The sequence below is a fragment of the Giraffa tippelskirchi genome, chromosome 11 (genome assembly GCF_054371585.1).
Source record: "Giraffa tippelskirchi isolate mGirTip1 chromosome 11, T2T-mGirTip1v1.2.pri, whole genome shotgun sequence".
NCBI lineage: Eukaryota > Metazoa > Chordata > Mammalia > Artiodactyla > Giraffidae > Giraffa > Giraffa tippelskirchi.
Window position 1 is genome coordinate 8,539,001 of NC_137285.1, and position 26,186 is coordinate 8,565,186.

The window sequence follows — 26,186 nt, forward strand, 5'->3', positions numbered from 1 at the left end:
CAAAATTAAAAAAAATTTTTTGATCTAGCATTCAATATTTTGGAGATTTCACATAAGAGTTCAGATTCTTGTCTTGAAAATCAGGTGACCTCGTGGTACAACAATATCAGTTGGAGCTGAGTAGCAGCCACTCCCTTTGGACAGGGCCCATGTCCTGTACTCTGCCACAATCTTCCTCTCTTCCTGTTGTTCCTTACACTTCCATTTCCCACATTCATATTCCCCAGGAAATTAACTACTGTTCCCAGTCTTATTTTAAAGTTTTACTTCTTAAAGCTGTTCTATTCCTTGCAACTATAACAGCCTTCATGAGAACTCTGTGTCAAGGTTTTTCTCGGCTATCTCCCATCCCACCATCATTGTCTTCCTTCTCTGTATTAACAGAATCTCAATTTTGTGTTCAAGAGGCTCTGGGTATCCCTTGATCCAGTGGGAGGTAGGCCCTTCCTTCCCCAACTAGGGGAGGGCTCATGTTGGGATGAGCATGTGACCCAGGTCTGACTAATGCAAAGCAATAGTAAATCTGCAGGATTTCCCTTTCCAGCCAAAACAACAGACTCTTTAGAAAGAAAACCTGTTGTGATTGCTCCTTCCCCATTCTACCTCCTTTGAAAAAAAACTTGATGCCTGGCACATTGGCAGCCATTTTGCTACCATGAGGTTTCACACTTAGGGTCAATGGCTAACATGCAGAGGAAGGTGGGGAGGGAAGGCGAAAAAAAAAAGCTGCGTCCTTCATAACATTGTTGAGCTGCTGAACCTTCCCTGGAACTGTCTGACTCTGGGCTTGTTGTTAAATGAACAATTAATACTCTAAAGGGTTAAACTACTATTGGTTGGTTTTGCTGTTACTGACAGCTCAAGGTTATTCCAGTCCTTTGATGTTTATTGTCATAACCAAGGAAGACTTCTGATATCATCCTTCAAGGCTCTATGTTGGTTACCATCATTTAAAAATAATACATATCCATATTCAAAGTCCATCTCTAAGATACTCTTTTTTTCTCACTGCCAATACATCTCATGTATGTATTCCTGAGCATACTTGAAGTAAGGGAAAGAAAGAAACCATGTAATCCTGGCTACATTGAACATTCTTTACCATTTTCTAGTCTTTCCTAACACTGAGAGAGACAGATGACATTTCCATTAATGGAAAGGGGAGCTTTTGGACAGTTCAAAATTAGATACAAAGGTTTTCAGCTAAAGGTCTCATGTGTTTCAGAGGCTTTCACAATGTTTGTGGCAGCTCTTATTTCATTCAATAATATCGATTTTATAAAAGGGCATGCAATTTAGAAAGCCAAGAGTGTTCACCTTTCATTTTCTCCAGAAAACCCACAATTACAAGCTTCTTTACTTCAGCCCCTGGAATACATCTATGCCCAACAAATTCTCCTTCCCCACCACAGTCCCCAGTTCCTCCAGGTTATTTGAGGGTGAAGAGAGTGGACTTTCTCATCTGGTAGTGTCTGGTCAGCTGGAAAGCAAAAAAGACAAGCAAAGGTTCTTTGTTACCCAGGAGAGCTCAGCAGACCAGAAATAATTAGAGCTTTAGCCACTCATGGTCCAAAGAAATGTGGATGACAGAGAGAGGAAGCTCTGCCAAACTGCCCCCTCTGACTGCCTGGGCCCCGGGGGTGCTGCAGACCATATATCCAGGGACATGGGATCATTTGCAGTTGATCTAGAGCCTGGGCCTGAAGAAGCTGCCCACTGTGATCTCTACACTATTAGCAGAGAGTGTTGCTTCCAAAAAGACTCAAAGTCAACAGCCAACTGTGCACCTTTTCCCCCTTGTTGGAAAGATCATCATATTAAAGCATACGAAAGCATCAAACTTACCCTGAATGGACAAAGCTGGCAAGACCATTAAGTTGAACCATCCCTAGGACATTATGACAAACAGACAAACTTCAACCTTTTCAATGTCCATCACCAACATGTTTTAATAAAGATGAACGTACACATTTGGCTTCCTCGAAATGTTCACTTCAAGCAGACATCTCCAAGCAGAGCGTCAGTCTTCTCTGGCCTTTGATGGGATCTGGAAGCTTCCTCCCTCCTTCCCTAGTTTCCTGCCTTCATGATGGGCAAAAGGCTCATAGAAACTAACCCCTGGCAGTGCATGTTGTCTGCTGAGAACAGCATCTGCCCTTCCTCTGGAGGCCAACCCCCAAACTTGGTTGACCTCCCTGCTCTTTCTTTGAAAATGCACATGTTTCATACATCTGGGACCTCCCATTCCTCCTACGCACAGCATCTCTGCCATGTAGTCCATCACCAGAACCCAAGGAGTTGCCTCTATGGAAAGACCAAGCCAGCCCTTGACTGCAGGGGTGGCAGAGAATCCAGGGAGGAAGGGATCCTGGTCCCCTGACCCTGATGGGAGTGGGTGGTTGGGGGAGCCTCTTTCTGTTTCCCTAGCCACATACCACGCTCAACTCCCAAATGCTGAAACCTGACTTAACTGTTTTCTTGCCCCGAGAGTCACCGGTCAGCCTGACGGAGGAGGCGGCCAAAAAAGAAGCCCCCTAGAGTGGCCTTTTCTACTTCCGAAGGGGAGGCCCCTGCTTTGGCTATGGGCTTGGTTCTCACCTCCCTTTCACCTCCACCCCCAATTCCTGGAGGTAGCGAGTCTCTGAGGTTGTCATCCGATGCAAGCCCAGCTATCCTCGTGGTCACATTTGGATCCCCCGGAACCAGGGACAGCGACTCCAAGAAGGGGCCAGGTGGAGGCATGCAAGAGACTCAAGTTCAAATGCATGTCCATCTTCCAGAGTCTCCGCTGCTCAAGCCCTGGGGATGCAAACTGAGGGGCCCCTTCCCCAGGAGCATTTCTCAGACCCAAGAAAAAGCTGCTCAGGCCACACCCAGATCACCTGCAATTTCAAAAAAGAAAGCCTGGGGCCGGGAATGCAAGAGAAACTTAAGAACAGATCCAGTGGGTGGGTGGCACGTGTCATCTTACTGGACGGCAGATCTCACAAGAGTCCGTCCGGGCCTGGACTGTATCTACAGAGGTCTTTTGGTTGTTGTTCACTGAGGGTGTGACCGGCTGACTCTGGATGGTGTCCAGCTGGCTACTGGTGTCACTGGGCACTTCTGAGGTGGCAGTTTTCCCATGCAGATCCACAGGTTATTAACAGACCTCCAAACACACATACAGAGAACCTCCCAAAGCAAAGGCCTCCCCATCCCCGGGTGGATCTCAATGAATATGAGCAAACAGTCAAGACACAAAACCTTGTTGGTCTGAGTGGTACCCTTGGGTGAGTTCTTGATGTGGGCAGTGACGATCGGTGCCCCCGCCGGGCTCCACCAGCTCCCCGTGCTCTATAGCCTCAAACACCAGTGCAACCCCCCATCGGTCACTACTCCTGAGAGCCCGAGTTCGACCTGGCGACACCTGTGCCATGCGCCCCTCGACCAACCATCTCCTGCCCCCACTCCCGGTGGCTGGACTCCTGCAGTCCACGGCCTTTGGTCTCGATAGGCAAAAAGCAGGAGGCCAGGGCAGCCAGGAGGCAGCAGCCACTGTAAACGGCCAGCGTCAGGTAAACGGATGATTCCAGCATCACCTGGGGGAGGGAGACACATGCTGGTGAGAGTGTCCCTAATGATGCACAGGCACCACCAATCATACAGATGATACTGAGAATGCCAGGTCCTCCTGTAAGCCCTCTCTGTCACTGGACTCCCATGGAGTCCTCATGACAGCGTTATGAAGTACATACTCTAACCCCATTTTACAGAGGGAAAAACTGAGGCTCAAAGAGGATTAAGTAACATCCCCAAGTTCACACAAAGACCAAGGATGGGGCTGGGATTTGAATCCAGATCCCATCAGACTCGAGAGTCTGTTTTCTTTTTGGCCACGAGGCATGTGGGATCTTAGTTCCCTGATGAGGGATTGAACCCATGCTCTGTGCATTGGAAGTGCAGAGTCTTAACCACCAGTGTCTGGGCCACCAGAAAAGTCCCTCAAGAGTCTGTTTATTTTCTCTCAAAGCAGTACTGGCTTCCTATCTTCATGACCCAGGCAAATCACACAGCAGGTCTAAACCTCATTTCCTCAGCTGCCAAACAGGCAGAAGGGATCTCCCAATGAGAAGATGCCTCACTTGGCACCATGTAGGCACATGGCAAGTTGTCGACCAGTGCTAGTTAATAGTGATGTACAATGTTCAAACACAACGGTACTGGGACAGAACAACTTGGCCAAAACACATATTAGAATTCTATTTACACAGAAGATTCAGAAGAGAGAAAATTCACACAGACAAAATGCATACCAGTGGTTGCCAGGGGCTGGAGGAGCGGGAGCTGGGAAGTACTTGCTTAATGGATACGGAGGTTTATTTGGGAGCAAGGAAAATGCTTTGGCACTAGATCAAGGTGATGGTTCCTGACATCATGAAAGTGCTATAGGCCAGTGAATCATTCACTTTTAAATTTTTATTTATTTGGCTGCACCACATGGCTTATATGATCTTAGTTCCCCAGCCAGAGATAGAACCTGGGCCCTGGCATTAGAAATGTGGAGTCCTTCTCACAGGATTAACAAGAAAGTCCTTGAGTTAAAACGGTTAATTTTATGTTACATGACTTTTACCTCAATTTTTAAAAAATGATTAAAAACTGGAAAAAAATGAATTGAATATTAAAAAAAGCAAAAAGACTCCAATAAAACATGATCCCCCCCAAATAGACAGAAATACTTAAAGATACAAAGACCTAAAAAACTCTGCAACGACAGTGAATCATCTAAATCAGAAACTGGGGGCTGGGACATTAGTTTCCCTCTAAGGCATGAAAGTGAAAAAGTGAAAGTGAAGTGGCTCCGTCGTGTCCGACTCTTTGCGACCCCATGGACTGTAGCCCACCAGGCTCCTCTATCCATGGAATTTTCCAGGCAAGAGTACTGGAGTAGGTCGCCATTTCCTTCTCCACATGGTGGCCTGTTTCTTTTCATCCAAACTTTCTAGCCAAATCATCAGAAAGACCTGAGTTTAACTCCCAGCTCCTCTACCTCCCAGCTGTGTGACCTTGGACAAGTCCCATGACTCTTCTGAGCCTCCATTTTCTCACTTGCATACAATATGGCTGCTTTCATAGGGCGGATTGCTAACATGAGATCAGGTCATGCACACAAAGGGCCATGCAGTGGTTCAGCGTTTGGTAACAGCTTGCCACTACTGGCTTTGGTCATGCCCACCCCCTCTGTATTTGGGGTGACACCTACCTGAGCAATGAAAGGGGTGATGAGCGCGCCCACCCTCGCCATGCCGCTGCAGGTGCCCAGGCCCAGCGCTCGGGTCGCCGTGGGGTAGACCTGAAACACAGCCGCCAAAGTGGCTGCCATGAGAAAATGCAGGCTCCTCCCTCCTCTCAGGCTCAGGAATGATGTGACTTACCCTGTGGGCGGGCCTGAGTTAGGGTCAATCCTGGGAGGGCGGGGTAGGGAGTCTCACCCCAAAGGGGCCAGGAAACTAAACTAAGAAGGCAAGAGGCCAAGCTGGCAGTGGGAACCTAGGGACGGGGTCCTCTCTGCCCTGAGTGCTTTGCATGCTCGTCACTCAGTCACATCTGACTCTTTGCGACCCCATGGACTCTAGCTCGCCAGGCTCCTCTGTCCATGGGATTCTCCAGGCAAGAATACTGGAGTGGGTTGCCATTTCCTCCTCCAGGAGATCTTCCCGACCCAGGGATTGAACCAGGGTCTCCTGCATTGGCAGGCAGATTCTTTACTGCTGAACTATCTGAGAAGCCTCTGCCCTGGGTGGTTATATCTAAATAAATAAATGAATAAGAACAAAATTCCTATTTTTTTTCTATCATAGAGAATTTCAAGCACAGGCTAAAGTAGAATGATGGAATCAGTCATCTAGGACCAAGCACAGTGGCCTGTGTTGGGTTTTTTGTTTTTGCTTTTAAAAATTTTTTGGCCACGCCTCATGGCATGTGGGCTCTTAGTTCCCAGACCAGGGATCAAACCTGCCCCCCCTGCAACGGAAGCACAGAATCTTAACTCCTGGACTGTCAGGAAAGTCCCGCCTGTGTTAGTTTCAATCACATTCATTTCCTTTCCGTCCTAAATTATGATAAGGCAAATCCTAGAGGGGATATAATTTTATCCACTAGATATTTCTGTATATGCCACTTTGAAGATTTTTTTTTCTTCTTGGAAAAAGAATGTGGACATCTCTGATGTCCGTATTTGGTCTTCTCCAGTGCGTGATTTTTAATGGCTGCATAGAATTCTATTATTTGGATCAATCATCATTCATTTAACCAATTCTTCCTTGGGCCTAGCCAGCTGGAATAGCTTAAGCCAGGAGTCAGCAAACTTTTTCTTAAAGGGCCAGAGAGTAAATAATCTGAGTTCTGGGGGCCAGCTGGTCTCCAGCAACTACTCAGCTCTGCTTCTGTAACACAAAACCAGTTGTGGACAACAGTACAGGAAGGGCTATGGCTTGTTCTGATAAAGCTTTATTAATGAACACTGACATATGAATTCCATATAATTTTCACATGTCAAGAAATATTGTTTTGATCTGGCGTTCAACCGTTTAAAAACATAAAAACCATTCTTAACTCTTGGACTAGACAAGAACAGGCAGCAGGTTGGATATGGCCCATAGCTGGCTGATCCCTGGTATTTACCATTGTAGACGCCGGGCCTCCTAGTCCCTACAGGGCCAGCAGCCTTCTTCTGATGCCCTTCTGCGAGGCTCCAGCAATCAATCCACAAGCCTCTATTGAGGGGACACTAGACCAGATGAGAGTCAAAGTGTAGGAGACCCAGGCTCTATCCACAGGGAGCCTTAGTTGGAGTCTCCTTGGGGGACAGGCCATGTGGCAGGAGTAAAAATACCAAAGAGGGGCACAGACAGTGAGGGTAAAATGAAGTCAGGGGAGGGGGGATCCTGGAGGGCTTCCTGGAGGAGGCAGGGTTGGAGCTGGGCCTGGAAGGTGGGGTGGAGGTATCAGGACTTAGGATGGTGACTCAGAGTGAGGGCTCTGGAGTGCTGTGCAGACCTGAGGGGGAGGGTCCTTCCCCCAGCACAGCATCTCATACATACTATTCTTTCCTTCCCTTTGCCCCTATCTAAAATAAGGTGAGGTAAAATAAAATAAATATAAAACAAGTAACCCATCATCCCTGAGTGTGGGAAAATGGACACACTGTCAGGTGGAGTGGAAATTCAGACAACATTTTAGAGGGTGGTGTGCTTTTTCAATCTTTCTCAAGGACAAATTTCAGTCAGAGGAGCCCAGGCTCGGTGTTTCTGGAAGTAGAGCTTCCCCCTCCATCTGCCCCCTCCCCACCACTGTTCCCAGGCATCCCTTCCCACTCTCCTACCTCAGGTGTGTAAACGTAGGCTGCTTGGAAGCCTCCAGAAATAAATGCTCTTGCAATGAAGAGTAACAGAGTGAGCATATTTCTAGGAAAAGGAAAAAAAAAAAGAAAAAAGCAGATGAGCAAGTATTAACATTTATTTTTTCTGATAGTTTCTTTCAGCAGTCTTCTCTACCCAAGTAGAATTTACGCCCTAGAAATTAGCAAAGCCCACCTTACCCAACACACATTCAGGCAGGCATGCACACACACACACACACCCCAGTGGTCTTTCTGAAGGTTGGCTTTTATAAGTTTATCATTCTCCAAAGTTCCAGGCTGAGATGGAAACATCGGTGGTGCCCAGGGTGGGGGTGAGGTTGGGGAGAAGTAAAATAAATCGAAATCCAGGTAGGACCTACTGGGGGCAGGAATTGAGCCAGGAACCAGCTGAACCAGGGAAAGTAAAATTCTCTTCAGTATTTTGAGGACAATCCTGATCCCCAAGCCCCTGTTCCATTGTTCCCACAATGCCTTTGAATATCAGCATTCCCAGATCTAAGCTACATCTCCAGACTGTCCACAGATCTCTCATCTGCAGTTTGGTCTGGGGTCTCTCCAAGGTCAGCACAGGCCAGTTCTACCTTTGGAGGCTCTTGATAGATGGAAAAAATGGAACAAGGCCGAAAGTGGATTATAAAACAGGACCTTGAAATAGTGCCATGGAACAAATGAACACTTATAACCCATATATGAATTAAACAGCTAAATGTTAGATCTCACTGGGAGCTGATGTCAAAAGTCTAAATGTGATGGTGTCAGAGCAAACTTTGGACCAAAATGCCCTCCTACCTCCACCCCCATCAGAGGCCCCAACTTTAAACTTGGTCTGTGGGTCAGTTATGAGGCGGCCAACAGCCTCAGTACTAGTGAGGGGTTGGAGGGATCTTTCAGATGACCCCCAGAGGGTGTAATCCACAGCTTGCAGGTCCAAAGAGCCACTGACCACCAGCTGAGAAATAAGCCAGCTGGCCACAGAAAGCTGGTGTCATGACCCACCTTCCGACACAGATAAACAGTAGGAGGCTGCAAAAGGAGAAGATGACGAAACACAGGGCCATGGTCTTCTTGCGGCCCAGGCGGTCAATAATCCAGAGAGTCACAAGGACACCTGCAAGGGAGCAGGGGTGCCATGGGGGCTGGTGTCTGACGTGGCCCCCACGACCCCCACCTCCGGTCTTCACCTCCTATGTACTCCCCTCCCCTTGAGAGTGGGCTAGGTCTCATGACCCACTTCTAATGACTAGAATATGGCAGAAGCGATGCAATGTCACTTCTTTTTTTTGAGCCAAAAAATTTTGTATGGGGAATTCACTGGCGGCATAGTGGTTAGGACTCTTGTGCTTTCGCTGTGCAGGGTGTGGGTTCAAACCCTGGTTGGGGAACTAAGATCCCACAAACCACGTGGAACAGGCAAAAATTATTTTATATCAATATTTGATTATGATAAAAAGACTTACAAAAGTGTAACAACAATCACTTAAAACTGTACTTTCCATAAATGTCATTAATGTTACTAGACATCAACAATCTGCTTTAAAACGCATTGAGTTACTCAGAAACAAAAGTGATTCCTCCTTGGAAATCGAATGAGGGGTGGGAGGCGCTAGGGTAGTAGACTATGGTTTCATTATAATCCCTAGTACAATTGTTTTTTCCATGTGTGTGATGACTGTGATGAAATGCTTTAAAATAATGATATTTTAACAAAGCAAGAATGGCCTACAATTCATAGTGCTTGTACAGACACAATAAAAACCTAGTGCTTAAGTTTTAAAAAAATGCATTGAGTTATATGTCTCTTCAGTTCAGTTGCTCAGTCGTGTCCAACTCTTTGCAACCTCGTAGACTGCAGCATGCCAGGCTTCCCTGCCCATCACCAACTCCCGAAGCTTACTCAAACTCCTGTCCACTGCGTCAGTTATATGTCTACTACAAAGTATATCTGTGAATCTTGGGCAGTGATTAAGATTATAGCTTTTAAAAATTAACTTTATGCCAGAAGTGACCTCCCTAGCGACAAATGGACATATGTCTATAAGACTGGCATAAGACTGACAATCCCGGATCGTCGTGGTTAGGATTTAGCGCTTTTACTGCCGTGGGCTCACATTCAATCCCTGGTTGGGGAACTAAGATCCCACATCCTGTAGGGTGCAGCCAAAAACAAAGATGACGGAAAAAAAGATAGATCACCTTTGCTTTCTGTGAAGCATACAGTAAAATGTCAGCCCCTTCACAGCTCTTGACAACCTGTAGCTAAGGTTTGGAAACAAATCCCCGGCTTCCCTTAGAAATGGGATCTGCTTCCAGGTCGCACGAGGTTACAGCCACGCTCCCGGGCTCCACTGTCCCAGCCCCGCCTGCTGCAGGGCCCCTCACCTGGGAACTCAGACAAGGTGGTCCACAGCAGGTCCATGTAGTCCTCCTCACTCAGGTACTCGCAGGCCAGGCTGCACTTTGCCTCTACCGCCTTCTTCCGGCTGGAGACTGGGAGGTGGAGAGAGAGAGAGGAAGGGGCACGCAGTGCTGAATCGCGTCCTCCCATTCCCCATGTCTCCTTCCCTGGGTATGATTTGGCTGGGGTGCTGGGGAAGGTGCACAGGCTCGGGACTGAGAATGACTCAGGGTGCCTCCCCGCCACCAGCCGTGTCAGAGCTCATTCTCTTTAAGCCCCAGGTTCCTGACAATCCGGGAGCTAATAAACCCTTGAGGGTAAAACGGTTGAGAGGCTGGAAGCAGGCTGTGTACATGAATGTGCTTAAACCAGAACTGGGACTTCCCAGGTGGCACAGTCGTAAAGAATCCACCTGCCAATGCAGGAGATGTAGGAGATGCGGGTTCAGTCCCTGGGTCGGGAAGATCCCCTGGAGGAGGAAATGGCAACCCCCTCCAACATTCTTGCCTGAGAAATCCCATGGACAGGGAAGCCTGGCGGGCTACCGCCCGTAAGGTGGCACAGTGGGACACAACTGAAGTGACCTAGCACACACCATGACTAATTTACTCACCTCTTTCAAGTCTTTCTTTAAACCTCACCTGCTCATTGAGGCCATCTTGACCACCCCGTTTAAAACTCTGACTTACCCATGGTCCCTTACTCTGCCCCACACTCCTGACCTCCCTTACCTTGTATGATCTTTTTGCCCTCATGTCATCTGTTAGGAAATAGAGTGAAAGACTTTGAAATGGCATAAGGTCCTGTCCTGTGAATCCTTACAGGTTATCTCACCTTCCACATCCTTAAGCTCTCTCACAACTCCACATGATAGAATACTAACACTAATGCCAATGATCCTTGTCCATAAAAACGCAAGTTGTGTCTGGCAGTGATGCAATCGATTATTGGCCTTCCACACACTGCCAATTTTTGGCCCATTGCTAACCTGGGAAGGGAGGGGCTGCAGAAACACAGGAGGAGTCGTCAAGACATAACAGTGCAGCCTGGTTTCTCCTCAAAGAATACACGTCAGAGTATCTTTGAGTTCTGTAGGCACTAAGGTCCCCACCCAGAAGGAGGGTAGCAACTCCAGACTGAGCACAAGATTCCTGGGACATCACCCAGTTACCTCACCACTAACTAATTAGAAGAAAGCCAAACACCCTGCAGCTCTCCTCCACCGCCACCAAATTCTGCCTATAAAAACCTCCCCCCACACCATCGGGGAGTTCAGGGTTTTTGAGCATGAGTCACCCATTCTCCTTGCCTGGCCTCGCAACACACCTTTCTCTGCTCCAAACTCCAACGATTTGGCTTGTTTGGCTTCACTGTGAGTCAGGCACATGAACTTGTATTCCATCACGGGCACAAAGGATTTAGGCTTAAACCCATACCAAACCCCGAATTTATAACTGAACTCTTTTCTCAGGGCAGTTCATTTAAGACTCTCTCACACCCCCCGGCGAGATGGGACTCTGCTATCTCATTAATGATACCAATCCTCATATCAATAAACGAAACAACTCAGATTAAGGAGGCTTCATATGGAAAAGATAACTGGACAAATCCTGCAAACAGGCAAGAACTCCATCCCTTTATCTCCCATCCTGAGTTCAATACTAGGAATCTAATATTCTCTTAAAGACAGATTTTGCTTGCTATTCATTCCTCTTGTCCATTGGGTGTGTCTCCAGCTCCACAATAGAATCACCTGGGGAGCTTTAAGAACCCACTCATGCCTGGCCCCACCCCCCAAAGATGTTGATTAAATTGGTCTGGGCATTGTTTAAATAGCACTGCCTTTGTTTAAAAGCTCCCCCAGGTGATTCTGTTGTGTGGCCAGGATCAAGCTCCAACCTGGTTCTCAGACTTAACGCACACACACAGGATTGCTCCACCAGGTCACAGCCATAAAACTCAGGGATGGACTTCATGGACCTCTTCAGGGGACATAAGATATGATTCTGCTCTAAGGTCACATCTATCATGATAAGATTGTCCAGGTTTCTACAGAACGTCTCAGAAACCACAACCCAGCTCTTTCATATTCAGATTTTGCAGAAACGTGCTCCCAGGAGTCTGTGCAAGGCCAGGCCCTGTGAGGGCAGGACTGGGTCTGGGAGTGTGTGTATGACCTTGTGTATTGGAAGTTGTGGGTGGAGGGTGTTAACTGCCAGCGGGCTGTGATACTCACTGCTGCAGACATCTCCCGCCTGGAAGAGCTCAGTGGTGAGCAGGACTAATCCATAGTAAGAAAACGCATTGGAAAACCTGCCAGGAAGCAAGCAAGAAGCGTAAGGAAATGATGAGAGAAATGCAAGCCTCCATTCCCATCCCACTGCGAAGGACTTCCACCCATAGCGGGAGAGACTACGCTTTGGGCTCAGGCTGTACTGGGCCTTTGGGGGTTTTCCTGGACCGCTTGAGCAAGAAGTTGGCAGGTACAAAACATACTGATGGGGTAAAAGGAGGTGATCCTGTGTCCTTTGAAAGATCAAGAATTGAATTATAGGGACTTCCCTGGCAGTCCAGTGGTTAAGATAAATGCAGGGGGCATGGGTTTGACCCCTGATCAGGGCACTAAGATCCCACATGCTGTACAGCGTGGCCAAAAAAAAAAAAAACAAAAGAACTGAATTATATCACAGACAAGCCACCCCCAAAGCTGTTGACTCAACTGGCAAAAGGAGAAAAAAAATGAAGGAACCAAAATTTGGTAGAAAACAGTCATTTTGACAGATGTCAACAGATGTTAGAGATTTGGGGTTGAGCTGAATAGGGAAGAGAAGGGAGATACATTTAATAATATAGGTACTCCCCACTTTCTGAAAGCTTGCTTCGCTATACTTCACTTTTACGAAATCTATATTCTACCTGTTTTTGCTCACCGGAAGAAATCCGAAGAGGATTTTCACTTTTACAAAAAAAGGCGGGAAAGCAAAAATAGCATCCAGTGTTCATTTTGTAGAGGCAGCTCTTGCCCCAAGCAGTGACTGGCGCCACCAAGCTCCTTCCCCAGGAATTACGTTCAGCATCTCAGCATCAAGCTGCCATTAGCTTTTTTTTTCTTTCTTTAAAATTATTTTATTGAAGTATAGTTGATTTACAATGTTGTGTTAATTTCTGCTGTGTAGTGAAGTGATTCAGTTATACATAGAAAGACATTCCTTTTCAGATTCAAGCTGCTATTCCCTTTGAACTGTGTCTGTGAGCATCTATGCTTTATTTCTATTTATTATTTCTTTGATTAGCAAGATGTTCTTCATTCTTGTTTAGTCACTAAGTTGTGTCTGACTTTTTTTGTGACCCAATGGACTGTGACCCATCAGGCCCCTCTGACCATGGGATCTCTCAGGCAAGAATACTGGAGTGGGTTGCCATTTCCTTCTCTGGGGGATCTTCCCCACCCAGGGATTGAACCTGTGGCTCCTGCTTGGCAGGCAGCTTCTTTACCCCTGAGCCACCTGGGAAGCCTTGAGCAAGATGTGTCCTCAGGTAATTACTTCTTCACTTTATGCCACTTCAGCTTGAGAAAGCTTTCATTGGGACACTCTACTTTTGTAACATTTTATTTATTTTTAATTGAAGGATAATTGCTTCACAATATTGTGTTGGTTTCTGCCATATATCAACATGAATCAGCCATAGGTATACATATGTTCCCTCCCTCTTAAACCTCCCTCCCGCCTCCCACCCGATCCCACCCCTCTAGGTTGTCACAGAGCCCCAGTTTGAGCTCCCTGGGTCATACAGCAAATTCCCACTGGCCATCTATTTTACATACGATAGTGTATATGTTTCCATGTACTCTCTCCATTTATCCGACCCTCTCCTTTCCTGCTCTGTGTCCACAAGCCTATTCACTATGTCTGCATCTCCACTACTGCCCTACAAATAGGTTCATCAATACCATCTTTCTAGGTTGCATATATATGCGTTAGTATATGATATTTGTTTTTCTTTTTCTGACTTACTTCACTCTAGGTTCATCCACCTCATTAAGTGAAAGTGAAAGTCGCTCAGTTGTCTCCAACTCTTTGTGACCCCATGGACTATACAGTCTATGGAATTCTCCAGGCCAGAATGCTGGAGTGGGTAGCTGGTCCCCTCTCCAGCGAATTTTCCCAACCCAGGAAATCAAACCGGGGTCTCCTGCGTTATAGTCATTAGAACTGACTCAAATGTGGAACACTCTACTTTTGCATAGCAGGGGCCAGGAAGCTGCAGAACTCTGTCCCCATGTTCAACTGAATCACTTCACCAAGCATTTATTAAACACCTGCTCTGTGCCCAGTCAAGGGTGGAGTCTGCAGACTTCACAAGCATTTCAGATCAGAATGACGCAGTTAATTAATTTCTGACTGTCCCAGGAACCAGCATACTCAAGTCTGTAGGGTCAGAATATCAAGTCCTATAGTACAGCTATGTGGGAGCTCAGTCATAATCAGAAGCCGATGATTAATTTCCTTGCCTTACAATATGTGCTCCCAAATGTGATTTCTATAGTATTCTAAAATTAGGCTCTAATTAATTGCTTAGGATTTAAGTAGTGTCCGTCCAACAGAATCACATGCACTCAAAGATAGATACTCTCAATTCTGTTTCCCCACCTTTTAAAATATCCTGCCAGCTCCATAGGTGGACCAGGCACACAGCAGGTATTAAAGGCTTGGTGAGCTGATTCAGCTTTGGGGGACATAAGGGGAGAGCCGGAGCCTGGTGCTGTGTATTATCAAAGCTTCCCCCACCACTCCGGTGCAACTGACCTTTTTGAGGACACTCCCCTGCTCATTAGCACCTCTGCTCAAAGGTGAATAGGAAAAGTGAGAACTGGTGGAAACAGGTCACAAAGCCTCAACCAGGCTAATTTTCCACACTGTTAATGCCGTAGAAATTATTACATGGTAGGAAGAGTTGAGAGAAAGGCTGAAATCTGACTAGCTGTGAGGTGTAAGGTGAGTACTCACTACAAATGCCCTCCAGTCAATGCCATGGTTGTTATTTAAGAAAAAGTGGAACAAGATAAAAACTGAAAGTTCTGAGAATGCCCATGTTGACCAAATGAGGGGTTCCCAAAATATAGGGCCTGTGCTGGGTGGTACCCAAGGTAATATAAATGGAGAGTGGGCTGGATACAGCAAGAGTAATATAAATGGAGAGTGGGTTGAATACAGCAAAAGAATCTCTTTGTGAAAAAAAGATTCCCCCATGGCAAATAGATGGGGAAACACTGGCTGACTTTATTTTTGGGGGCTCTAAAATCACTGCAGATGGTGATTGCAGCCATGAAATTAAAAGACGTTTACTCCTTGGAAGGAAAGTTATGACCAACCTAGACAGCATATTAAAAAGCAGAGACATTACTTTGTTCACAAAGATCCATCTAGTCAAGGCTATGGTTTTTCCAGTAGTCATGTATGGATGTGAGAGTTAGACTATAAAGAAAGATGAGCGCCGAAGAATTGATGCTTTTGAACATCATTGGTGTTGGAGCAGACTCTTGAGAGTCCCTTGGACTGCAAGGAGATCCAACCAGTCCATCCTAAAGGAGATCAGTCCTGGGTGTTCATTGGAAGGACTGATGTTGAAGCTGAAACTCCAATACTTTGGCCACCTGATGCGAAAAGCTGACTCATTTGAAAAGACCCTGATGCTAGAAAAGATTGAGGGCAGGAGGAGAAGGGGACGACAGAGGATGAGATGGTTGGATGGCATCACCGACTCAATGGACGTGGGTTTGGGAAGACTCCGGCAGTTGGTGATGGACAGGGAGGCCTGGCGTGCTGCGGTTCATGGGGTTGCAAAGAGTCAGACACAACTGAGTGACTGAACTGAAGTTTCCTTTTGATTCTTTAATTATATCTCAGTCTTATTTATGTGCTAATGAGTCCCTACCATCTCTTCTCTCTGTCTCTTAAGCACAGAGGCTTCATGCCTCCTGCCTTGCTAAACCATCAGTTTAGCTACTTTTTACTGTATAGTCATCCCTCAAGATCCGTGGGGGATGGGTTCCAGGAGCCCCTGCGGATACCAGAATCCTTGGATGCTCAAGTCCATTATGTAAAATGGTGTAGTGTTTGCACATAACCTACGCACGTGTGTGCGTACATGTTCAGTGGTGTCCGACTCTTTGCAAGCCCATGGACTATAGCCCACTAGGCTCCTCTGTCCATGGGATTTTTCAGGCAAGAATACTGGAGTGGCTTACCATTTCCTCCTCCAGGGTATCTTCCTGACCCAGAGATTGAACCCTCGACTCCTGCATTGCCTCTTTACCACTGAGCCACTTGGGAATCCCACATATCCTCCCGTATACTTCAAATCATCTCTGGATTACTTATAATACCAAATACAATGTAAATGCTGTGTAAAGAATTGTAACTACAATGTAAACGCTATGTAAATAGTTGCCAATGCACAGCAGTTTCAAGTTTTGCTTTTTAGAACTTCCTGGAATTTTTTTTCTATTATTTTCCATCTATAGTTGGCTGAATCCTTGAGTGGAGCCTGTGGCTAGGGAGGGCTGACAATATTTATCTTTAAAAGTGACTTCTGTCTATGGTCTGCAATTACAGTTTTTCCTTAAGGCAGTTATACAAAGTTTCCTTTTAAAAGAATTTACCTGTCCTACTGTATAGCACAGGCAATTACATTCAGTGTCCTGGGATAAACCATAATGAAAAGAATATAAAAAGAATATATAAAATAAATATATATATGTATAAATATATAAAAAGAATATAAGAAAAGAGTATAAAAAGAATGTATACATATATATGCATAATTGAGTCACTGCTATACAGCAGAAATTAACACAGCATTGTACTCAGCTATACTTCGATTAAAAAAATTATCAGAGTAAAAAGTGAGTCAAATAAAAGAAGACTAAGCAAATATAGTATAGGGAATACTTGAATAACGCAGAGGTCAGGAAAGTGATGCTCAGTTTTGCAAATGTTGCCCAAGATAGAAGAGTTCTCATTGCATCGAGTTCAAACAAAACCCCAAACAGGGTGCAGATGAGGGGGACCCAAGCATGAACAAACAGCTCTTACCATATAAACCACAGCAACAAGGTAGTCCATCTAAAATGGGGTGTGAAAAGGTCCCTCATTTTGCCTCGGTCTTCCTGTTTCAAGACAAAGAATGCCATTTACTCTCCTCCCCTGCAGATGTGTGGGCAGTGGCCATGCACCTATCCCAGAAGGAAATATCCACCCCCCTAAAAAAAAAACTCGCTGCCAGGTACCCTGGAACACAGGGAGGCGCCTGCAGCAGCAGCTCCTTTCCAAAAAGACCACCACTGGAGCATCCAGCCTTGTCACTTTTACTTTGCAACACACATTGGAAATCACTGTATACTTTCTCCATCCAGAGCATCTTCACGTAGAAGGGAGCGGGGAGAACGCAGTCTCTCCCCAAAGGCAATTAAATGAGCCTCCTGCCCCCCAGGCTCTTTGGGAGGCCCCCCTCCCCATCCCTGTGCTTCCCAAAACAAATCTGGGGTATTTCCTTGGCTTCCATGCTGTCAGATCCAGCCTAATACTTCCTCTGGAGCTGGTGAAATTCCATTCAGTTCTTTTTGCCCAATATAGAAACAATCAGAAATATAACTTTACTTTTAAAAATAATTTCCTTGTAAGCTCTGTTTGCTTAACGGTATTTGTGATGTTTCTATAAGCTGCAGGGTTGATTCTTGAGGGCAGGGACTGCAGCCTTTAAATCTGGCTCCTTTTTCCCCCTTGCACTGCGGTAGGTGCTCATCTGTTTGTACTGCGGTGGAGTCCCTGACTGTGTTGCCGTGGGGAGCGATGCACCATCCATTAAGGATGTCTACACAAGCACCGTGTAGTACTCTGGATATAAGTATATCACGGCACTTCCTAATGTGGTTTTATTGTCAAGCAACCACATCTGCTAATCAGACTTTCTGGGTGCTCAAAGATAAAATCGAAGCAGGAGTAGTTACAGGACCCATGAGGGGACATTATATGACATTTCTCTAGTCACTGGCTAAAGGCTCCAGGTGGCATTTTTAAGACTTGGCAATGAAAATATACAGATTGAAGTTGCCAAATTCCCCTTGCGGGTCCTTCCCAGTGCAGCCCCACCCTCTCACGTACACAAGCTCCCCAGCTCACGTGGCAACACATGCAGTCTGTCCGCCTGGCACTAACCTGTCTAGAAATGATGAGTTTCCCCAGAGGCATGGGAGCTCCGTTTTCTGTGGCTATCCTCTTTAAGGTGGCGATGGCCTTCTCCTGATTCCCGGACAACACATCATACCTCGCACTCTCCGGCAGCCACTATGGGGACAGGAGACCGAGATGTGGCCGGTTGGGGTGGAACAGAACCCTTGTCCCAGCCATACGCTCTCACCTGTGTGTGAAGTCCTTAAGGCTGGAGGCCCTGGGGCCAGAAAACTGGCTTCAAGTCCTGGCATTGCCATTGATTATAATGGCTTTGTGACCTTAAACAATAACTTGACCTCTCTGTGCCTCCATTTCCTCATTCATCAAATGGGGATAATAATAGATCCTCCCTCTTAGGATTGTTGAGAGGATTAGATGGGATTATCCTAAGTGTTCAGCACAGTGCTGGGTATGGTTGATGTAGCTGCCATTGTGGTTGTTGCTATGACTATAATTTGGTGCTTCTGAGTTCCAGGTGATGGCTGAATTAAGACCACCACCAAAAAAGAAAAAGTTTCACGGCTCTCAACACCACCATCATCATCACCTCTACCTCTCAAGAAACTACACCTCAGCTGTGTTTAGCATCGTCTTGCAAACTCAATCTAAGAGATAGAAAGAAACCAGAAATACCTTTAGGCCTAATAGAGTCCCAACCACACATGACTAGATAAAGCTATCTCCATAAAACAAAGTAACAGTCATCTGTGAAATAAGAGAGTATGAGACTTGGAGTCAGAAGATCTGGTTCAAGTGATTTCTGTTGCTTATTTGTTGTGTGCCGTTTGACAAGTCAATCAACCTCTCTGGGCCTCAGTTTCCTCATCAGTAAAATGAGAATGTAGCAGAGATTAAAATCCATGCTTCCCTTTCCATAGTATAGAGTTGTCTTCAGGTATGGCTACCCAGCCAGAAACTACATTTCCCAGTACCTCTTGCACCTAGGCAAGGCCATGTGACATGCTTTCACCAATGGCATAGAAGCAGAATATTCCTGGCCAGGTTATGCCCTTCTTCAGTCTATGTGTAGAAGTTTCCAAGGGCTTCCCTGGTGTCTCGGCAGTAAAGAATCCACCTGCCGGTGCAGGAGACATGGGTTCCATCTCTGGGTCAGGAAGAGCCCTTGGAGAAGGACATGGCAACCTACTCCAGTATTTTTGCCCAGAAAATCCCATGGATGGAGGAGCCTGGTGGGTTACAGTCCATGGGGTTACAAAGAGTTGGACACGACTTGGTGACTAAACAATAACGGAAGATTCCAAAGCCCTAGACGGTAGCAGAGCTATAAGCTAGAAGGAACCTGGGCCCAGAATCACACTTGTCAAACAGAAAGCACCCATTCTGGACTGTTCTGTGAATGAGAAATAAACTCCTATTGTGTTAAGTTACTAAATATGTAGGCTTTGCTTGTTACAGAAGCATCCAGTCATGCTTGAAGCCAGATATTTAAAATTCTATCATATGGGTTGAATTGCGTTTTTGTCACTTGCAACTGAAGAATGCCAGCTATTCCAAACACACTCCCCTTAAGTGTAGATCCTGCAGTGGGGGGATGGGGCAAGAGATCTCCCACCCCCTTGGTATCTCCCTCAAGGACATCCCAGCAGAGTCTGTATGGAGGAAACCTGACACCCTATACTGGGCCTACCCCGGCCCTGTCCCTTTGTCTCATTTCCTGATTAAAAGAAATAATCTTAAGGCCACCGCGTGGCCTTGGTACCCTCCTCCACACCCTCCCCACCAAAATATAGTGAATGGCAAGAGACCAATAGCAAAGGCTGAAGTCTCTTAAAGGATACCTACAAAACACAGGACCGCAAAGAGGAGGAGTGGGACAGCTGAGAGGATGAGCAGCCAGCGCCAGCCCAGGCTGGGCATCACAAACACAGCCAGGACGACCTCGAACACTGTCCCGATGGCCCAGAACACCTGGCAGGGGAGAACGGGGGTCAGTCATGGTGCAGCTTTGGCCAACACACTGTGCAATTCCAGGACCACTGTAGACAAGGTTATCCATGTGGGTGAGAGGATCCCTGAAGTCAGGAAAGTAAGAATGGCCGTCCATTTTCCTGTGGTCCGTTGTCCATCTCCTGAGGGTGCCATCCACACCATATAATATTTGCATGGAACCCACTGGAGCATGCACTGTGGCAGCTCTGGTTACTGAGATCAATACGATCAATGTTGTGTGAGGTCAACAGAGTAGTGGACACATCGGTTTTTGTCTACTGACATTTACCTTCCTTGCCCAAGAGTGCCCTGGTCTCCTTTATCAGAACTGCCTCTCCCCTGTGGGGCTGAACATCTTCTGCCTGCTTCTCTGAGTCACTCCATGCTTTTCCACCTTGCTCTTTGTATGGACCTCATCCACAGACTCCTTGTCTTCTGCCTTTACATTGGGTGCAGCCAATGGGGAACCCCATAGGAGATGAGAGGAAAGACAGACCGGGGTGTTTATTTCACCAGGGTGGGCATGGGCTGGCTGCACCCTTCAGCTGAAGGTCCTCAGAAAGGACAGCGAGCAGGTAATGAGGGCCATGCAAAGTTCAGGATCAGCAGCAGATGCATTTCAACATTTAAACTGGTTCATCTGTACCAGTGTGGACCAGCTGACCACCACCCCTGATTGGTCAGGGATAGACACAGTCAGGATGGTTGGGTGGTGGGGTCAATGTGATCAATACTGCCATGTGAAAAAAAAAGATACTGTCATGTGATCATGGTGATTAGGGAGGATTCTGACTCAGTGTTCAGCAGGGACAAATAAATAATATTTCCACTGCATGGAGGAGGGCCATTAGGCAGTTGCAAATTTGTCCTGAGGTCTTCCACATTGTGGCTGGAAAATGGGTCATAACCCTGGCAGAGGGAGGGCTTGAGAGGGACTGACTGGTCCAGGAGAGTTTTAAGGTAGTCTATTGGCCACAGAGGTGGCCGTGAATGAGGATCTCATATATGACACGAGTGAGTCTGGATACAAACAGAGGTAATGAATGATGACAGGTGAAGGGCAGGAGTTTGGTCCACTCAAGCTACACTATTCAAAACCAACTCTCAGGTAAAAGTCATTTCCAGTTCAAGAAGGACATTCTACCTGCGTGCCACCAGTTTGTTTTTTTTTTTCAGGGATGGTAGATTGATTTTGCTTGTTGTTGGAAGAATTTATCCATATTGCAAAACCACCATGTTGAAATCAACATAACTGATTCATTTTAATCCTTGCATATTGTATTTTTCTTAAACTCTATTTTCTTCGTCCTGTGGCTCAAGACACAGGGAATCTGCTGCTCAGAGACTGAGCATTCTTCAGACTCCCAGACCATCCTCCTTACCTCGATCAGCAAAATACACTTAGCTCTGGCTTTCATGGGAAGGAACTCAGCGTACAGTGTAACCCTGGGAAAGCAAAAGACAGAAAGGGAGTTAAGGTCAGGGCTGAGTGGGAAGATTGCTACGGTTTTCTGGATTTTTTCAGCCAATGTCATCTAGTCTTACTTCTCAGTGTATTTCAGTAAGTGTCTCCCTGTTTTGATGTTCTCTTTGATCTCTCCATCTCTGTTTGAAACCCATACTCAAGAATGTTGAACCCAGCACTTCTTCGGTGGTCCGGTAAGTAAGACTCCATGCTTCCACTGCCAGGGGCATGGGTTCGATACCTGCTGAGGGGACTAAGATCCTGCATGCCACGTGGCATGGCCAAAAAAACACAAAAATCCCTGTGCCCTGTTTTTATAAAATATATAAATAGTATTTCTGTGCCATTTTAATGCTATTTCCATGCTATTTGTCCTCTTACACACACACGTTCCATCATATTCATGGGCCATATTCTCCTTAATAACAGCTTTTATTGAGGACTTTGTTGCTGTTGTTGTTGAGTCCCTCAGTTGTGTCTGACTCTGCGATCCCATGGACTATAGCCCACCAGGCTCCCCTGTCCATGGTATTTCCCAGGCAAGAATACTGGAGTGGGTTGCCGTTGAGGACCTACTATGTGCCAAATATTTTCCTAGATGATCTACATGAATTATCTCACTCAATAAATGACAAACATGGCAAATCAACAGGGTAGGTAATTATAATTCCCATTGTGTGTGTGTGTGTGTGTGTGTGTATGTTTAACCCCTATTTTCATCTCTATATCTCTATTGAGTGAGTGAAGACTCTCTGTGACCCTATACAGTCACTGGAATTCTCCAGGCCAGAATACTGGAGTGGGTAGCTGTTGCATTCTCCAGGGGATCTTCCCAACCCAGGGATCGAATCCAGGTCTCCTGCACTGTGGGCAGATTCTTTACCAGCTGAGCCACCAGGGAAGCCCAAGAATACCGGAGTGGGTAGCCTATCCCTTCTCCAGTGGATCTTCCCGGCCCAGGAATCGAACCAGGGTGCCCTGCATGGCAGGCGGATTCTTTACCAACTGAACTACCAGGGAAGCCGGTCAGATAAGTTGTTATTTGACCAGGATCACATAGCTAGTAAATTAGCAAGTAGAAGAGTCATACTTTTAATCCAGGTCTGTCTATATTATGCAGCCCTTCACTCACCTCCCTATTTAGGTGGTTTCACAATTATAAACAATACTTCAACAAGCATCTTTCATCTTAAATGTTTGTTTGTATGTGTTTTCCTTAAGATGGATTCTTATAGTAGAATTTGAATCTAAGGGTATGCACATTTTAAGGCTTTTGATAAATATCACCAAAGTCGTTCCCAAAAATGTTGTTTCAATTTATATTCCGAAAAGTACCTCTCTCAACACAAACCATTAGGGATTTCATTAACTCAGCTCTGAAAATGGAGACCAATTGCCAGCATTGTAAAAGATGACAGTGATTATCACAAATGACTTTGAAATTTTATTAATATTCTCCAAATGGTGTTCCTGTATTATTTTTTAAAAATCAATAATACTGAAATAAGAAGCATGTTTACATTTTTCTCCACCAAATTAAAGTCAAGTTACTAACCATGAAAAAATGTGCTCTAGTATATTCTGAGGACAAAGCTAATCCTTAGATGTCAAGGATTTGTTTGGACATGCTATAATGAATTTAGAGCATGCAACCTTTTTATTTTAGGCCTATAAGTGGTACACGAATGCATTCTCATTGTAAATAATCTAGCAATATGCAAGAATACAAAGTATCTGAAGAATCTTCCTCTTCCTCCTTACTCTGCTTCCATCCCCCCACCCTAAAGCCATGACTAACACCTCTTTGCTTTGCAACCTTCCAGCCCCTTCTCTATGTAAATGAATATATAAATTTAAAACTGAACAGACATTTTTCCAAAGAAGAAATAACAGATGGTAACAGGCACATGAAAAGATGTTCAACATCACAAATCATCAGGGAAATGAAAGTCAAAACCACCACGTGCTATCACCTCACACCTGTCAGAATGGTCATTATCAAAAAGACAACAAATAACAAGCATTGATGAGGATGCAGAGAGAAAAGAACCCTCGTGAAGTGTTGGTGGGAACGTAAATTGGTGCAGTCACTATGGAAAACATTATGGGGGTGCCTCAAAAATTCAAAATGGAACTATCATATGATCCAGCAATTCCACTCCTGGGTATTCATCTGAAGAAAATGAAAACACTGATTCAAAAAGATTTATGCACCTCAATGTTCACCGCAGCATTATTTACAATAGCCAAGGTTCAGAAGCAACCTGTGTCCAGCAACAGACGAATGGATAAAGAAGATGTGTCTATAAATATATATATACACACACGTACATACATTTATATATACACAATAGAATATTAACATAAAAAAGAGTTAAATCTTGTCATTTGCAACAACATGGATGAACCTAGAGGGTATTATACTAAGAGAAGTAAGTCAGACAGAGAAAGACAAATGCTGTGTGATTTCACTTACATGTGAAATCTCAAAAACAACAAATGCACAAACATAGCAGAGAACAGACAGGTGGTTGCCAGAGGGTGAGGGGGAGGAGGGACAAAGCGACAACTAGGTGATGGACACGAAGAGGTAAAAACTTCAGCTGCAAAATAAATGAGTCATGGGTATGAAATGTAATGCTGTGAGGACTATACACTGGAATTAATTATATAATAGCAATTGGGCTTCCCATAAGGGCGCTAGTGGTAAAGAATCCGCCTGCCAATGCAGGAGATGGCAGAGACGTGGGTTTGATCCCTGGGTCAGGAAGATCTCCTGGAGGGGGAAATGATTACCCCCTCCAGTATTCTTGCCTGGAAAATTCCACAGAGGAGCCTGATGGGCTACAGTCTATGGAGCAACAAAGTCAGACACGACTGAGCACAATAGTAATAATAAATGTAAGTAACATGATGTCTTTTTTCTTCCCTTCCTTTCTCCTTCCTTCCCACACATGCAGTGTATGGCCAGTGTTCCATCCATACAAATGGCCCCATTCTTACCACTTCTGGCTTATGCCAGTCCAACTTGCAATTGCCAGCACCTGTAACTTCCCTGAGTGCTTTCCCTGGTCATTAAAGCTTGCTTTGCCAACCCGTGTGGTAGACCAGAAGTGCCAAGGAATTTAAACTTCCTGGGAGCAGCTCTCAACAAACAACAGTTCCCTCGTCTCTTGAATGGGACAATCTGGAGAATGTGTTGCAGTCTCTCAGAGGAAAGTCCTTGCTCCTGAGTGTCTGTGTCAGGATCTGCTCCTGATAAGACAGTTTGGAAGTCTTTCCATAATAATCTATGTAGATCAACCAGATTATTTTTTAACAGCTGCAATCCTATCAATTAATACTTAGATTGTTTTCAATTTCTTGTTTTTGTATCTTATGCCACAAGGAACATCTCTTCCTGTAATTGTGCCCCACATCTGGCCATTATTTATAGCAGTTCATTATGAAAATGAGTAATTTGGGATTCATTCAAAGTAGGGGGATTATTACAATCACACTAAAGAGTCAACGAGTGAGCAATGAAATTAGCAACGCCAAGAAGCAAATGATACAGACGTGAGTAAATCCCCTCTGCAAGTAATTGCATTTTTGGCACTTGGCAATTAGAGATTTGCCATTTGTATCATACGCTTGTAGAGAAATGACCTGGGATCTCCATCTGGCATTTCTGCTTGGTCTTTGGGGAAACAGCAGTGTCAAGGTCAGATGTGTGAGCAAGCTGATTCTAAACAACAAATCTGAAGAAACTTCTGAGGCAGGTCTTGAGGTAGAACAGATGGGTAGCTACCTGGGGTATTCGTCTTTAAGAGTGGCTAAAACACTCAGTAAGATGCCAGGTAAGGCAGGCTTCCAGCTCATAGAAAGTGGTGTTTCTGCTGAGATACACAGCGCCCTCTACTGGGTGCCAGCCCGCCTCTTGTATATTTTTTTTGTGAGGCAGGATGTGACTGGTGATTGACGTAAACTTCGAAGCTGTAAAGAACAGTATTGCATAGGAATCTGGAACGTTAGGCCCATGAATCAAGGTAAATTGGAAGTGGTCAATTTACCTTGAGATGGCAAGAGGAATCAGTGATCTAAAATGGACTGGAATGGGTGACTTTAACTCAGATGACCATTATATCTACTACTGTGGGCAAGAATCCCTTAGAAGAGATGGAGTAGCCCTCATAGTCAACAAAAGAGTCCAAAATGCAGTACTTGGATGCAATCTCAAAAACAACAGAATGATCTCTGTTCTTTCCCAAGGCAAACCATTCAATATCACAGTAATCCAAGTCTATGCCCCAACAAGTAATGCTGAAGAAGCTGAAGTTGAACAGTTCTATGAAGAGCTACAAGAGCTTCTAGAACTAACACCCCAAAAAGATGTCCTTTTCATTATAGAGGACTGAAATGCAAAAGTAAGAAGTCAAGAGATACCTGGAGTAACAGGCAAATTTGGCCTTGGAGTACAAAATGAAGCAGGGCAAAGGCTAAGAGTTTTGCCAAGAGAATGCACTGGTCATAACAAACACCCTCTTCCAATAACACAAGAGAAGACTACACATGGACATCACCAGATGGTAAATACTGAAATCAGATTGATTATATTCTTTGCAGCCAAAGATGGAGAAGCTCTATACAGTCAGAAAAAACAAGATTGGGAGCTGACTGTGGCTCAGATCATAAACTCCTTATTGCCAAATTCAGACTTAAATTGAAAAAGGAGGGAAAACCACTAGACCATTCAGG

The 26,186-nt window shown here is 45.3% G+C and overlaps 1 protein-coding gene across 1 annotated transcript in view; it reads right to left on the reverse strand.

The window, feature by feature from the left end:
* Positions 1-1,922: 1,922 nt before the first annotated feature.
* Positions 1,923-26,186, reverse strand: part of SVOP (SV2 related protein) — a 64,910-nt gene continuing 40,646 nt past the window's right edge. The window contains exons 7-16 of the mRNA XM_081546018.1: positions 21,367-21,430; positions 19,838-19,963; positions 18,020-18,148; positions 16,898-16,971; positions 12,037-12,113; positions 9,785-9,892; positions 8,402-8,513; positions 7,367-7,448; positions 5,246-5,335; positions 1,923-3,581 (exon numbers count right to left, since the gene is read on the reverse strand). Coding sequence (XP_081402144.1) covers positions 3,375-3,581; positions 5,246-5,335; positions 7,367-7,448; positions 8,402-8,513; positions 9,785-9,892; positions 12,037-12,113; positions 16,898-16,971; positions 18,020-18,148; positions 19,838-19,963; positions 21,367-21,430 — 1,069 coding nt within the window. The 3' untranslated portion in view covers positions 1,923-3,374. The remainder of the gene's footprint in view (positions 3,582-5,245; positions 5,336-7,366; positions 7,449-8,401; positions 8,514-9,784; positions 9,893-12,036; positions 12,114-16,897; positions 16,972-18,019; positions 18,149-19,837; positions 19,964-21,366; positions 21,431-26,186) is intronic.